The 14,240-nt window shown below is 41.5% G+C and overlaps 1 protein-coding gene across 1 annotated transcript; it reads left to right on the forward strand.

Annotated features, from left to right (window-relative positions):
* Window positions 1-11,974: 11,974 nt before the first annotated feature.
* LOC149452506 (olfactory receptor 5P68-like) lies at window positions 11,975-13,097 on the forward strand. The gene has a single exon (XM_089689172.1). The coding sequence runs from the start codon at window positions 11,975-11,977 to the stop codon at window positions 12,947-12,949; it is 975 nt and encodes a 324-aa protein (XP_089545298.1). The 3' UTR covers window positions 12,950-13,097.
* The last annotated feature ends 1,143 nt before the right edge of the window (window positions 13,098-14,240 follow it).

A 14,240-nucleotide genomic window follows, 5' to 3' on the forward strand; every position in this document is an offset into this window, starting at 1 on the left:
TGTCTGACATAGGGCTCTCCTACCTATCACTAAGTCTACTCTCATGTTCAGGAAACTTTATAAGATAATCCTAAAAGCACAGTATTTAATCACAGCCACTAGGTTTCTATGAAATGATGGTTTAAATCAGATGGTTTCATAACAGATGCCATAGTCTTAGTGACACCTGGAACTTGTTTGATTGTTTTATTTCTTTTAAAGGTTTTAATATTCTAATCTTGGACAGACTGATTTAATAGTGTTTTCTGGTTGACTGCTTCCACAAAATATATAGCTGGGAAAATGGAAGGCTATTGAATTACATATGTCAATTCAATTTCCCATCTAATGCAAATACAAAGGAAGCTCAGGTGTTAACTTGCAATAAAGGTTCAGATGTGTGTGACCTAAAAACTGCAGAAAAATCTTTGAAAACAGACTATATAGGAGTTATTTGTAATTCAGCTTATTCAAAGGTTTTGCTCCTCAAATAATTAACCAATTCAGATTGCGTTCCTGTAGACCTTCTATAAATGAGAGCTGTTTGTATATTTCCTCTCTCAACCTGTTTATACCACCAAAGCGTGGCAAATTATTATTTGATAATGAAGAAGGCTTTTTATTATTTTTCAGTGAAGGCTTTTTATAATTTTTTTGGTATGCGACACTGAAAGACGTAACAAACTAATATAAAATTAAAATTAAATTAAAAAATATATATATTAATTAAAACATACACAACTAGAAAAGCTACAATTTCTGGGGAAATTGTGTGAAGTGTTCTTGCCTCCACCAGTAGTTGTCAGGAATGGACTTGCCAGTAATGGTGGGACTCACCTGCCTTGTGGGCTGCAGTACCAGGGCTGGCCAGCGGGTGCTCTCAGCAATCAGAGACTCAACCCTGCAGTCAGCCAAACACCTGAAGCTGATTACGGAGGTGTATTTAAGGGATGGCCAGACCTGCAGTCTGGGCCTTGGTGTGTGTTTTTCTATGGGCCCCTGTATCTTGTTACCTGCATTCCTGTTCCTGTTCCTGTTCCTGCCTGACTGACTCGTTGCCGACCCTGCCTGATCCTGACCTCTGCTGACTTCTCCTGTTTGATCCCTGGCTTGTGACCCCGACCATTCTCTGCCTGACCCCCTGTACCTACCTGCCCGTTAGTTGCTGTACCTGGCTCGTGACCTGACTACTCTCTGCCTGCTCCTTCTGTTCCTACCTGCCCGATTATTATTGACCCGGCCTGCCTGACTACACTTGCATTGTATGTATTGTTATCTGTGGGTGGTTTGGTTTGGTTTGTTTGCACTGTGTTTATGTTTTAGTATTGCACTGCATTTTGTATTGTTAGTATTAATAAATTATATTGTTTATAACATATCTGAAGCCTGCGTTTCCCTGCGTCAGTTCACATACCTCTGGTCATACCCGGAGCCCTGACAGTAGTCTAGGGCTTGAAAATGAGGGAGTGATGGCAGTTTAGAAATCATGTCCTGATTTTTCAACTCACACTGCCTGCTCACACACCTGGGTTCCTATGGAAACTCACTCTACAGCAAGAGCAGAGAAGAGCGGTTAAAAACAAACTGCTCCAACTTGCTCACTTCACTGGCGGTTATCATATTCAAACGGTTGTAGTTTAAAAATTATAAATCCTACACCGAAGAGCTTTATATTGTGAGAATCACAAGAACCAGACCTACATTTTAATGCATAGTATGTCTCTGAAATATTAAAAATGAAGGCACAGTCGCAGTTTAGAAATTGCCCTTCAAATTTGAGGTGGCTAGAGTGGTTTCAATGAATGTCAATGGGCGGTGTGAATTGCAAACAAATGATCATATTGTGAAAACTATCAGGACTATGGCTTAGCCGTGGACATTTTTAGTGGCAACAGGGATAGCTGAACGTTTTGATATAAGATTTGTGTAGGTGGGCTTGAAAATGAGGGAGTGATGGCAGTTTAGAAATCATGTCCTGATTTTTCAGCTCACACTCTAGCTTTTGTCAGCTCCCACTCTAGTTTTGAACATTCCGCCATTCATTCCTATGGAACCAATTTCACCACAAAAACTGTGATATTTCGTGAACCATTCGGCGAAACGTTCCACAAAGTAATAGCACACCAATCGGGAACAATCCGCACGTCTCAGTATATTATATTATTATAATAATAAGAATATATATGTGAGATAACAGTAAGTTGTCATGCCATGCAAGAACACTTAATAAAAAGTGGGAGAAAACCTCTCTAAATGGAAATCCTTTTTTAAACAACATAATGTACCAACATCCAACCTGTTTGCTAGAAACTGGAAAATCACAAATTGCTAACTGTTGCATGAGTTTTACAGTTTCTGCACCCAAAAACTAGTATCTGCACTGAAATATGATGCAGAGATTAGCCAAATGGTCCTGGGTTTGGTTTGAGGAAGGATTGGTGAACTGTACTGGAGTTTGGGTGCTGACTCCGAAGTCTTGAAAAGCCCAATGTTAGAAACCAGTAATGCACATTTTCTAGGCTAATAGACAGAGGAATGTCAAACAAATGGCTTGTTTTAGAAGCTGTGTCTCCAGTAGACGTGCGTGTGCACAAACACATGGGACAGGGTGTGGGCGCTGATGTCATGCTACATATTTCGTTTTTCAGAAGGCCATTTTCGTAAGTCTAGACAAGTCTTATGCCTATTTCATTCTTGATGGGTCTGATGTTTTTATGTAATTTTATGTGGCTCATATTTAATAATGAATACTACCAATATAGCATATTTTGGGGGCTTGGTGTGGTGTGTTTTCTTTCATCCATTCCAGGATCATCCTGGTGGATTGCTGATATTATATAAAATAAATAGATGAACGAGCGCAACCCAATGAATATAAAGATAAAATAATAGGGGGCTGCTAGCATATAAAGGCAATCCTCGGCACCTTACTAGTATATAATCAAACGGATATGCAGCATTAACCATTTTAATACCGTGCAATTTTACACCTTCCTGCCCAGGCCATTTTTCAGGTTTCAGCGCTCTCACACTTTGAATGACAATTGCGCGGTCATACAACATTGTACCCAAACTAAAATTTTATCATTTTCTTCACACAACTAGAGCTTTCTTTTGGTGGTATTTAATCACCGCTGGGGTTTTTATTTTTTGCTAAATTAACAAAAAAAGACCAAAAATGTTGAAAAAAACCCACATTTTTCTTTGTTTCTGTTATAAAAGTTTACAAATAAATAATTGTTCTTCATAAATTTAGGCCGAGATGTATTCTGCTACATGTCTTTGGTGAAAATAACCCAAATTAGGATGTATTATTTAGTTTGTAGGAAAGTTATAGAGTTCACAAACTATGGTATAGATCTGAATATTGATCAATCCTGAAGTACTGACAGCCAATCTAATTTCTTGAGGTCCAAGAATGTCAGAATAGTACAGATATCCCCCAAATGTCAGGACAGTACAGATATCCCCCAAATGTCAGGACAGTACAGATATCCCCAAATGTCAGGACAGTACAGATATCCCCAAATGACCCCTTTTTGCAGAGTAGACAGTCCGACGTACTTCATAAGAGGCATGGCGAGTTTTTTGAAGTTGTATTTTTTTTGTCATAATTTTTCGGAAAATGAAAAAATTAAAAAAAATATTTTCACTATTTTTTTTTTACATACTGTCACCAGTGCAGTACAGCGTCATCATATAACTGTCATGGCGGTGATCAGGGACACTGACTGGTGACAGTATGAAAAAAAAAAATATATACTTATTTTTTTATTTTTTTTAATTTTTGTATTATTTTTAATTTTTTATTACATTTTTTTAAAGATTTTTTTTCATATTTTACTATGACCAAAGTAGTACAATGTTACCATAGTAACACTGTACTACTTTGGGGAAGTGATCAGTATTTTTTTTTTTTTTACACAATTTGCTTATAGCAAAGAATTACTTTGCTATAAACAAGCATTTACCTGAATGAAATCGATTCATTCTGTTTTTTTATTTTTTTTGTGCTTAGCTGTGATTTGGTCACAGCTAATCACATGACATGTGCATGTGATTAGCTGTGACCATTCACAGCTAGGCACTAGTATACAATGGATGGCATAAATGAAGCCATCCATTGTATACAACTGTCATGTGACCTGCTGTGATTGGTCACAGCAGGTCACATGGTACCAGCAACAGGAGCCGGTACTCGGATCTGTCATCGGCCGTGTCCGAGGTACACGGCCGGTGACAGATCGCGCTGCTGCGCCGCTCTGCATTAGCGCAAACTGCGCATGTGCGGGAGCACGCCAAATGGTGTGCACCCGGAATGCAGCAACACTTTTGAAGCCGCCAAACGGCCATTGGCCGGGCGGCTAATGGTTAATGAAGAAAAATGCAAAACAAGAATACTGTTCGCTACAAATGTCAAAAAGCTTATTGAATGTCCACAGAAAGATCAAAGTTGATACTGTTCTGGTAACTCCAAAACTAACAGTGTTGCGACAGTCAGAAAAAAACAAGTGATGCTGTTTAATGTTCCGTAATAAACTTTCCGGTGCGGAGTTGTAATACAATAATGCACTTACCAGAAGTACATACAATCTGAGCGTTGTATGTATATATAATCCGTAGTGGCATCCAGGTCTGGTCATCGGTTATGATGACTTCCGGTATTATGGTAGACTCTCAGGAATGACTTGATTCACACTTGGGGGTCACCTCAGATTCAGATAGGTCCAGTTCGTCCAGGTTCCTGATATTGCTCCTCAAAAGGCTCCAACCTTGAGAGGCTCGCAGAGTAATGAGCCAGGGGGCAAAATAGTAACTGATAGTGTGATATTGCTTTATTGATGAAAGATAAAAAATTAACTAACCCTAACCCCAGACACTACTAAACAACTCATTCACTCCCTTATTATCTCACAACTTGACTACTGCAACTCCCTACTCACTGGCCTACCTCATCACAGACTATCCCCCTTCAGTCTATCCTGAACTCAGCGGCCAGACTCATCCACCTTACCAATAGCTCCATATCCGCCACCCTTCTCTATCATTCTCTCCACTGGCTTCCGATTGCCCAACGCATAAAATTCAAACTACTAACATTGACGTACAAAGCTATTTATAATGCTTCCCCAAACTACCTCACCGACCTGATATCCAAATACCACCCAACCCGTACTCTTCACTCCTCACAAGACCTTCTACTCTTTAGCTCCCTGGTCTCCTCCTCCCATGCCTGACTCCACGACTTTTCCAGGTCTTCCCCATCCTCTGGAACTCACTACCCCAATCCATCAGACTGTCACCTACCCTCCTCACCTTTCTGTTGGGGTCCCCCAAGGTTCTGTCCTCGGGCCCCTTCTCTTCTCCATCTACACTTCCTCCCTTGGCCAACTGATACACTCCCACGGCTTCAACTACCACCTCTATGCCGATGAAACGCAAATCTACCTCTCTACCCCTCACCTCACCCCTTCAGTCTCCGCCTGAATCACCTGCCTACTGAACGACATATCAGACTGGATGTCACTCCACTTCCTCAAATTAAACCTTTCCAAAACCGAGCTCCTAGTTTTCCCCCCCAGCCCGTGCCCCCCCCCCAACCTCTCCATCATGACCAATAACGCCACCAACAGTCCCACCCCGCAAGCCAAAGTTCTAGGTGTCACTCTAGACTCCAATCTGTCCTTCCAGCCCCATGCCCAATCGCTGGCAAATTCATGCAGGCTCCACCTCCGCAACATCTCCAAAATAAGTTCGTTCCTAACCCCAGACACTACTAAACAACTCATTCACTCCCTTATTATCTCACAACTCGACTACTGCAACTCCTTACTCACTGGCTTACCTCATCACAGGCTATCCCCCTTTAGTCTATCCTGAACTCAGCGGCCAGACTCATCCACCTTACCAACCGCTTCGTATCCACCACCCCCCTCTGTCATTCCCTCCACTGGCTCCCGATTGCCCAACGCATAAAATTCAAACTACTAACATTGACATACAAAGCTATTTATAATACTGCCCCAAACTACCTCACCGACCTGATACCCAAATACCACCCAACACGTACTCTTCGCTCCTCACAATACCTCCTACTCTCTAGCTCCCTGGTCTCCTCCGCCCACGCCCGACTCCAGGACTTCTCCATGTCTTCCCCATCCTCTCGAACTCACTACCCCAATCCATCAGACTGTCACGTACCCTCCTCACCTTTAGTCGCACCCTGAAAACCCATCTCTTCAGGGAAGCCTACCCCGCCCTCAGCTAACAGCCGATCTCCTCCACTCCTCCTACCACTCCATCCCCCACAGCCATTTCCTCCTGTACCACTATCCCCTCCCTCCTAGATTGTAAGCTCCAAGGAGCAGGGCCTTCGAACCCCTCGTGTATTGTATTGTTACTGTATTGTCTCATGTTCTGTCTCCCACTATAATGTGCAAACCTTTTGGCACTATATAAATAATGTATAATAATAATAATAAGGGGGAAGAGAGAGGAAGAAGTGGGATACATAGAAGGGAAGAGATAGAACAGAGAGAGAGAGATATATAAACAGAGAGAGAAGGAGAAAGAGCATGGGGGGAAGTGAGAGAGAAGAGGGGAGAGAGAAAGGGAAAGAGAGAGAGGGAGAGGGAGAGAGAAAGAGAGAGGGGGAGAGAGGGGGAGAGAGAGAGAGAGAGAGAGAGAGAGAGGTAAAAGGGGGAGAGAGCATGAGAGAGAGAAAGAGAGAAGGTGAAACAGTTTCACTTGTCCACAGACGTTTATGCACAGGAGAAATCTCAGGTTCTGTTTTGTTTTTTTACAAACTGTAAAAATCCTGTCAGTTGGCAACCCTAGCAAAAGCACTGAAATAAGCCACCAATTCAGAGACACAAAGGAGGATTTGGCAGCTGAAGTTCAGGTACAGACACATTGTGTGGGATATTTACAGTGCTGTAGCACCTGCAGGGGTGGACTGACAACTCATGGGTCCCCCGGGCAATAGGGGATCATGGGGCCCCTGTGTCCTTGCCAACACTCAAAGTACACCCAAAAAAGTCTATAATAGGTACCTGGGGCATTTCATGGGGCCCCCTATTGACCCCGGGCCCTCGAGCAGTGCCCGAGTGCTTGAATGGTTAGTCCGCCCCTGAGCACCTGACTATGTTGCAAACTTAGAGACACAATGCAAGATTTAACCTGCAGTGAACATTACAAATTTGGTAGCCGAGGTCCAGCTACAAAACATTATGTGCAGCACATTTACAGTGTCATAGCAAAGAGTAAGCTGCAAAGTTTTAGGAGCAATATTAAAATTTGGCATCTGAGGTCCAGCTGTGAAAACATAATTTTTTTTTTGTGGGGGGGGGGACATGTGACAGACACTTTGGAACTGGATTTGTGCAAGGCAAACACTGTCAGAATACGACCATTTGAAGTGACAACACACTTTTCTGACCTGACAAAGGACCTTCTTGATGTTAGGGTACTTAGCCAGGAATTGCTGCCCCACCAGGCTAAGTACATGAGCCAGGCAGAATAAGGTTTGTGAACTTTCCCTGAAGATTGGATAGGAGATTAGTATGGGGTCAGCCACCTCCCAACCTAGTCCTGGAGAGCTGTCAGAAGCAGTGGTGTATTTAGGTTTTGTGCTGCCCTAGGCAACACAAAAATCGGACCCCCCCCCCATGGAGAGAACCTGACATTGACCAATAACACCCCTGCCAAACCCCCCATCTTAGAGAGATTCCACTAATACCTCCCCCCTCATCAAGAAAGATACTCACCTTCACAGCTCCAGACATCCCCGGGAACAAGAGTCGGGATCTGCATACTAACAAGTAGCCCGCAACCTCTCTCAGATCACACCTGGTCCCCTCTTCCATCCCTTCTTCTGGGGAGCGGTGCTGCCCCCCCCCCTGAAAAATGCCACCCTAGGCAAATGCTTTGTTTGCCTTGTGGTAAATACACCCCTGGTCAGAAGTTCTGACCCAGTGTTGTTCCTGTCCCCTAGGCATACTAGCAGCAAAACAGCATGGCAGCATTTTGCACAAGACATTTCACCAGCTCCTGCATCCATCGTATTCCCCATCCTGCATCCATCCCAGTCGCCAGCAAACTGAATTGTATAGCATCCATGCTCATACTTTCTGGACCATATGTCTGTGGTCATATGGACCTTGCCGCTGAGGGATGTGTTGTTTTCCACATGCTGGAGGAGGGCAGGAATAGCCTAATGGACAAAATATTAGTAGCTTGGTATATGCCACTGTGGACATAAATGGAGAAGATGGACTTTTATGGACTTGTGCTGCTTGCCCTATTAGCACCATTTCATCTCTTCTTCCATGATATTAATTAATCACTTCATAAAACTCAGGTGTGAAGTTGGCATGCTCAGGGGGTTGACATGCAATTAATAAATTCCCCAGGTATTCTCCCTTCCACCATGAACATTATAAAATCTCCTCAACTCCTGCCTATTATCAGAATATGCAGAGGCAAACAGAAGACCGGTTGATTCTTCGTAACTTTGTTGGAGAAAAGCACATCACCTTCTAAATGGACTAGTGACATCAAATGATATTGTACAATCACAGGTATTTATTGGCAATAATGAATGCAGATGTTTCCATAATTTCTTTTCTGAACTGACATGAAAAGTTCCATAGTGAAAGTCATGCTGCACATAACAATTTTATTACACTATTTTACATATTCACATTTGTTATATTAAGAAATGTACTGTTTATTATTAATAATAATAATAATAATAATAATAATAATGATTTGTACCCATCAAATTGTTAATGGCTTTAGAAATGTTTACTGTAAGAATAAGAGAACTTTAGGTATGATCTAAAAATTACTAGAAGGCAAGTAATACCTAAACCCAAGAAAAAAAATGTAATGTACTGAATGCGGTGGCTGCATTTGTTTACTTTTTATAGACTAAGAACAATTTCTGAAAGTACAAATAGTTGCTATAAATTGAAGTATACTGTATGTAATCCCTCACCTTGGAAAATAACCTATTCCGATTAAAATAGAAATGAATGGCAAACCATTTGTGTATAGATAAAAAAAACATTATACACTGGGAGCACAATTAGTAGGCAAATTAGTTTTTTTTTATTAAATCATCATCAGTATTATTATGTATATTGTCCAAGTCCAAGATCTGAAAACTTGAAACAGGTGATGTGTATTCGTGTAATGAGGGAGGGTGTGGCCTAAGGAGATCAACACCCTATATCAAGGTGTGGAGAATTATTAGGCAGCTTCTTTTCCTCAGCCAAAATGGGCCAAAAAAGAGATTTAATTGACTCTAAAAAGTCAAAAATTGTAAAAAGTCTTTCAGAGGATTGCAGCACTCTTGAAATTGCTAAGATACTGAGGTGTGATCACAGAACCATCAAACGTTTGTGTTGCAAATAGTCAAAAAGGTTGCAAAAAGGTTGCAAGAGATGTGTTGAGAAAAAAAAAGACGCAAACTAATTGCCAAACATTTGAGAAGAATCAAACTTGAAGCTACCAGGAGCTCATTATCCTCCAGTACTGTTATATTCCAGGACTGCAAACTATCTAAAGTGCCCAGAAGTACAAGGTGTTCAGTGCTCAGGGACATGGCTAAGGTAAGGAATCCTGAAACCCGACCACCACTGAGCAAGACACATACGTTGAAATGTCAAGACTGGGCCAAGAAATTTCTGAAGACAGATTTTTCAAAGGTTTAATGGACTGATGAGATGAGAGTGACTCTTGACGGATCAGATGGATGAGCCTGTGGCTGGATTAGTAAAAGGCATAGAACTCCACTTCAACTCAGATGCCAGCAAGTTGGATTTGGGGTTCTGGTATGGGCCGGTATTATTACAGTAATAATAGCAGCCCATACCAGAACCCCACCTCCACCTTGCTGGTGTCTGAGTAGAAGTGGAGCTCTGTGCCCATTACTGATCCAGCCACAGGCCCATCCATGTTGTCCATCAAGAATCACTCTCATCTCGTTTACGGACCCAGAATCTTTTCTCTACCCTTGAAAGCTTTGGATAAAACCTGGATTGGTTTGATCCAAAGCTTTCCTAAGCTAGTAATGGCTGGTAAACAAAAGACCAAAACCATAAGTAACAAAATAATCATCCCCAATCATCTCTATGCAGAGCCGGCAGAACCCCTGGCTTCAGTGCTGGGTTCTCTGGTTGGACTGGAGAGATGCTGGGGGTGGGGGGGCAGGAAAAGAGGACCTCCTTCCACCTCCTATAAAAAGCAATTCAGCGGCATCTCCGGCTAAAATACTGGTATGATGCCTGTAGCTGGCAGGCATCATCTCGGTATACCACTTCAAACTGGCAATGTAAATGTATGTTAGCCAGTCTTAAAATGGTTAAAAAAATCTCGACCCTTTGAAACATTTGACCCTGAGCTTAACTTTTGACCCTAACCCTAACACTAACCCTGGCACTGACTTAGATCAAGCCTTCATCTAGCTATTTTTTTCCCTATTTTTACAGTTTTTTTTATACATTTTTGTTTGTTTACATCTTTCTCTCCTGCGAGAACAAGATACAATGTATCTTTCTTTCCATTCAAAACAAAAAGAAAACACAGGGGTAGGCTGCACAGTGCATGATCACTTTGATAGTCTCTGATTGGCTATCACAGTGATCAGATTACCGGGAACCGATCGTTAGTATGATACCCGAGGTTCTGTGCAGCTTGCTCTCAGCACAAAGACAGGTATGCAGATATGCATCTCCACAGATAAAGGCCCACTTTAGTGCGGCTGCATATCTTTGTACTGTTAAAGGTTACGCATGAGTCCTATTTAGCACTCTCTCCATATCTATATTTTGGAACCAATCACTACACTATAGTGTCCCTTTTATACTCTCCTTCTTTCTACATTCTCTGTTTAGTACTTGACTGGCAACCAAGACCTTCAAAACTGACACTCACCAGCCACTTTATTAGAATCACCTGTTCAATTGCTTGGTACCACAAATTGCTAATCAGCCAATAACATGGCAGCAACTCAATGCATTTAGGCATCTAGACGTGGTGAAGACAACTTGCTGAAGTTCAAACTGAGCATCATAATGGAGAAGAAAGGGGATTTAAGTGACTTTGAACGTGACATGGTTGTTGGTGCCAGACGGGCTGGTTTGAGTATTTCAAAAACTGCTGATCTACTGGGATTTTCACACACAACCATTTCTAGAGTTTACAGAGAATGGTCTGAAAAAGAGAGGCAGTTGTGTGGACAAAAATGCCTTGTTGATGTCAGAGGTCAGAGGAGAATGGGCAGGGTGGTTGCTGCGACATTCAGATGGTAGGTTCAGAATTTGGCGTAAACAACATGAAAGCATGGATCCATTCTACCTTGTATCAATGGTTCAGGCTGGTGGTGGTGGTGTCATGGTGTGGTGGATCCATCCTGCCTTGTATCAATGGTTCGGGCTGGTGGTGGGGGTGTAATGATGTGGTGGATCCATCCTGCCTTGTATCAATGGTTCGGGCTGGGGGTGGTGGTGTCATCGTGTGGTGGATCCATCCTGCCTTGTATCAATGGTTCAGGCTGGTGGTGGTGGTGTCATCGTGTGGTGGATCCATCCTGCCTTGTATCAATGGTTCGGGCTGGTGGTGGTGGTGTCATGGTGTGGTGGATCCATCCTGCCTTGTATCAATGGTTCGGGCTGGTGGTGGGGGTGTAATGATGTGGTGGATCCATTCTACCTTGTATCAATGGTTCGGGCTGGGGGTGGTGGTGTAATGGCGTGGGGGATATTTTCTTGGCATTATCGAGGTGCACCTAATAAAGTAGCAGGTGAGTGTACAACCACCACAGAAAGAGCAAAGCTTTTGTCCAGTGTAGGCATAAAAGTTGATATTAGTGTGTTTTTGAAAAAACAAAGAAAATTCTTTAAATACTGTATTATCTATCGTACTTAATCATATTTTATTGTTTAGGAAAAAAACTCATCTTTGGTACCATCAAATGTTGTCCAGGTGAAGAATGTGTGAGCCCAACCAGACTCAGGTCACACAAATAAAACTACTTGGATTTCAAGATCTTTATAAATTCAAGATTCCGCTGTTCATTGCATTCCTTCTAACATACTTGATGATAATAAGTGGAAATGTTTTAATCATTTTTTTAGTTACAACTGTTGATCAGCTTAAAATTCCAATGTACTTCTTTCTCAAGTACTTGGCTACATCTGATGTCCTACTGACCACCAGTGTGGTACCCATGACACTTGACATCATCCTCAAAGATGAAGGAAGATTATCGCTGGATGTTTGTATTACTCAGCTCTATTGTGTTTGTATATGCAGCTATTTGCAATGTTTTCTGATCGCCATCATGTCCTATGATCGGTATTTGGCTATCTGCAATCCATTACGATATACCTCACTTATGAATTCTCATGTTTGCTTCCAGGTGATCATTGGGTTATGTTTCTTTGTTACTATTTTAGTATCAAGTGAAATGATTGTGATATACAGGTATGATTACTGTGGATTGAATTCTATAGACCACTTTTACTGTGATTTTTACCCACTGATTGAATTGTCCTCCTCAGATACTTCTGGTTTGAAGCTACAAGATTTTATTATCTCAATAATCACAATATGTTTACCATTTGCTTTTATTATAATGACTTACATCTTCATCATAATCCCTATTCTGAAAATATCTTCTGTTCATGGGCGTAGAAAAGCCTTCTCCACTTGCAGTTCCCATGTAACCTTGGTTGGGGCTTTCTATGGTACATTTATTATCGTCTACATGACACCACCTGATGAAGCCTCAAGCCACTTGAATAAATACAGATCATTGTTGTATCTTGCGGTTTCTCCGCTGATAAATCCAATCATTTACAGCTTAAGAAACCATGAGATCAAGGCAGCTCTGCAGAAAACCTTAGCCGATTTTAGGAATTTGTGTCCAAAAGTAAAGAAACTGTGTGTTTTGGCACTATTATAGCCTTTAAAGAAGTCTGCCTTTTTATATCATCTATACAGGCTGGGATTATGGTACTTTTTCTCAAATGTAATATCTGTCTTAGACTAATGTTTGTATCAATTTACTTAATAAAGTGTATGTATATTTAGCACCTTCCTAGGAAAGCTAGGGGGAGTCAATTTATTATTTTTTGGCAGCAAGCTGAATAGCTGCCCAATAAAAATAGCCAGATGGGTCATATCTATGGTTCCCAGCTGTGGATGTTAAAAACTGTTCCAGTGTGCCTAGTGGGATATTCCATCTTATAGTTTTCAGCTGAAAGAACTCAGTCTGCTCCTAATAATTGCCTAAACCTTGTGCTTGTCATCTGCAGGGAATTTCGACTGTTTTAGTCTACTTTCATGTCCTACCCATGCTCTAACATTCTCCTGGGCTACTGCTGGAAGTGATAGACTGTTGCTACTACATAGTGGAGAGGTGTCTCTGCTAAGCCTGTGCCTAATATTCTTCTGGTACACATTAGGGAATGAAAGAATGTGCTGCTTTTCCCTAGAGAAGTGTCCTCTGCAGATCTGTTCTCAGGTTCTTGGAGTATCCCATACCCCATTGTCCTCCCCAGTTACAAGTTTCAGCAATAAATCAAGAAAAGGCATCCCCTAGACTGATTACTGAGCCACAGAGGGTGAATTGTTGATGTGTGCCTGGCTGCCTCGGCACTGGTTTGGGGAAGAACCTGTGGAATACAGCTGCCCTTTTGGGGGTGAGCGCTATACTGCATACAGTAAGTCATATTGTAAATTAATGTAATTAACAATAACCTTTCCATTTTGATCTACAGTCGCTGTACATTTTTTTTCTAAAATTCAAAGCAATATGGCAAACTGTATTCACCAAAAATGTCATCTCCTGCTTGTGTGATTGTCTCACTCATTTCCCCAGAAATCTGCATTAAGTTACATTAAGTCAGATTTTAGGCATCCGCTGCAACAGAAATGTTGTTTTTGGTGAGATACTCCCTTCACACAGGCATAGAAAATATGTGGTTCGGTCCTGTTTTACTATTTCCCAACTGCCACTCAAAATTGTTAAAATAAAGAGCATATGGAGGTGTATATAAAAAGTCATAAAGTGGGCTCATATTAAACATTAATCATACTCTATGGGTACTATCCTAAATTTGGTTTGTTTAACTTTTTTTTTTTTTAAAGAATATTTATTGGGTTTTGACAGAGTTTAACCAATCATAATATCAAAACATTTAAGATACAATTGCCACATCAAGTCTAGTCAGAGTGGTAGAGGTGCAGCAAAA

This window comes from Staurois parvus, unplaced genomic scaffold, assembly GCF_062004578.1.
Source record: "Staurois parvus isolate SC_StPar_1 unplaced genomic scaffold, SC_StPar_1.0 ptg000470l, whole genome shotgun sequence".
Classification (NCBI taxonomy): Eukaryota; Metazoa; Chordata; class Amphibia; order Anura; family Ranidae; genus Staurois; species Staurois parvus.

Excerpts from the sequence above, each read along its gene's own strand:
- LOC149452506 (XM_089689172.1), top strand. The coding sequence starts at position 11,975 with ATGTGTGAGCCCAACCAGACTCAGGTCACACAAATAAAACTACTTGGA.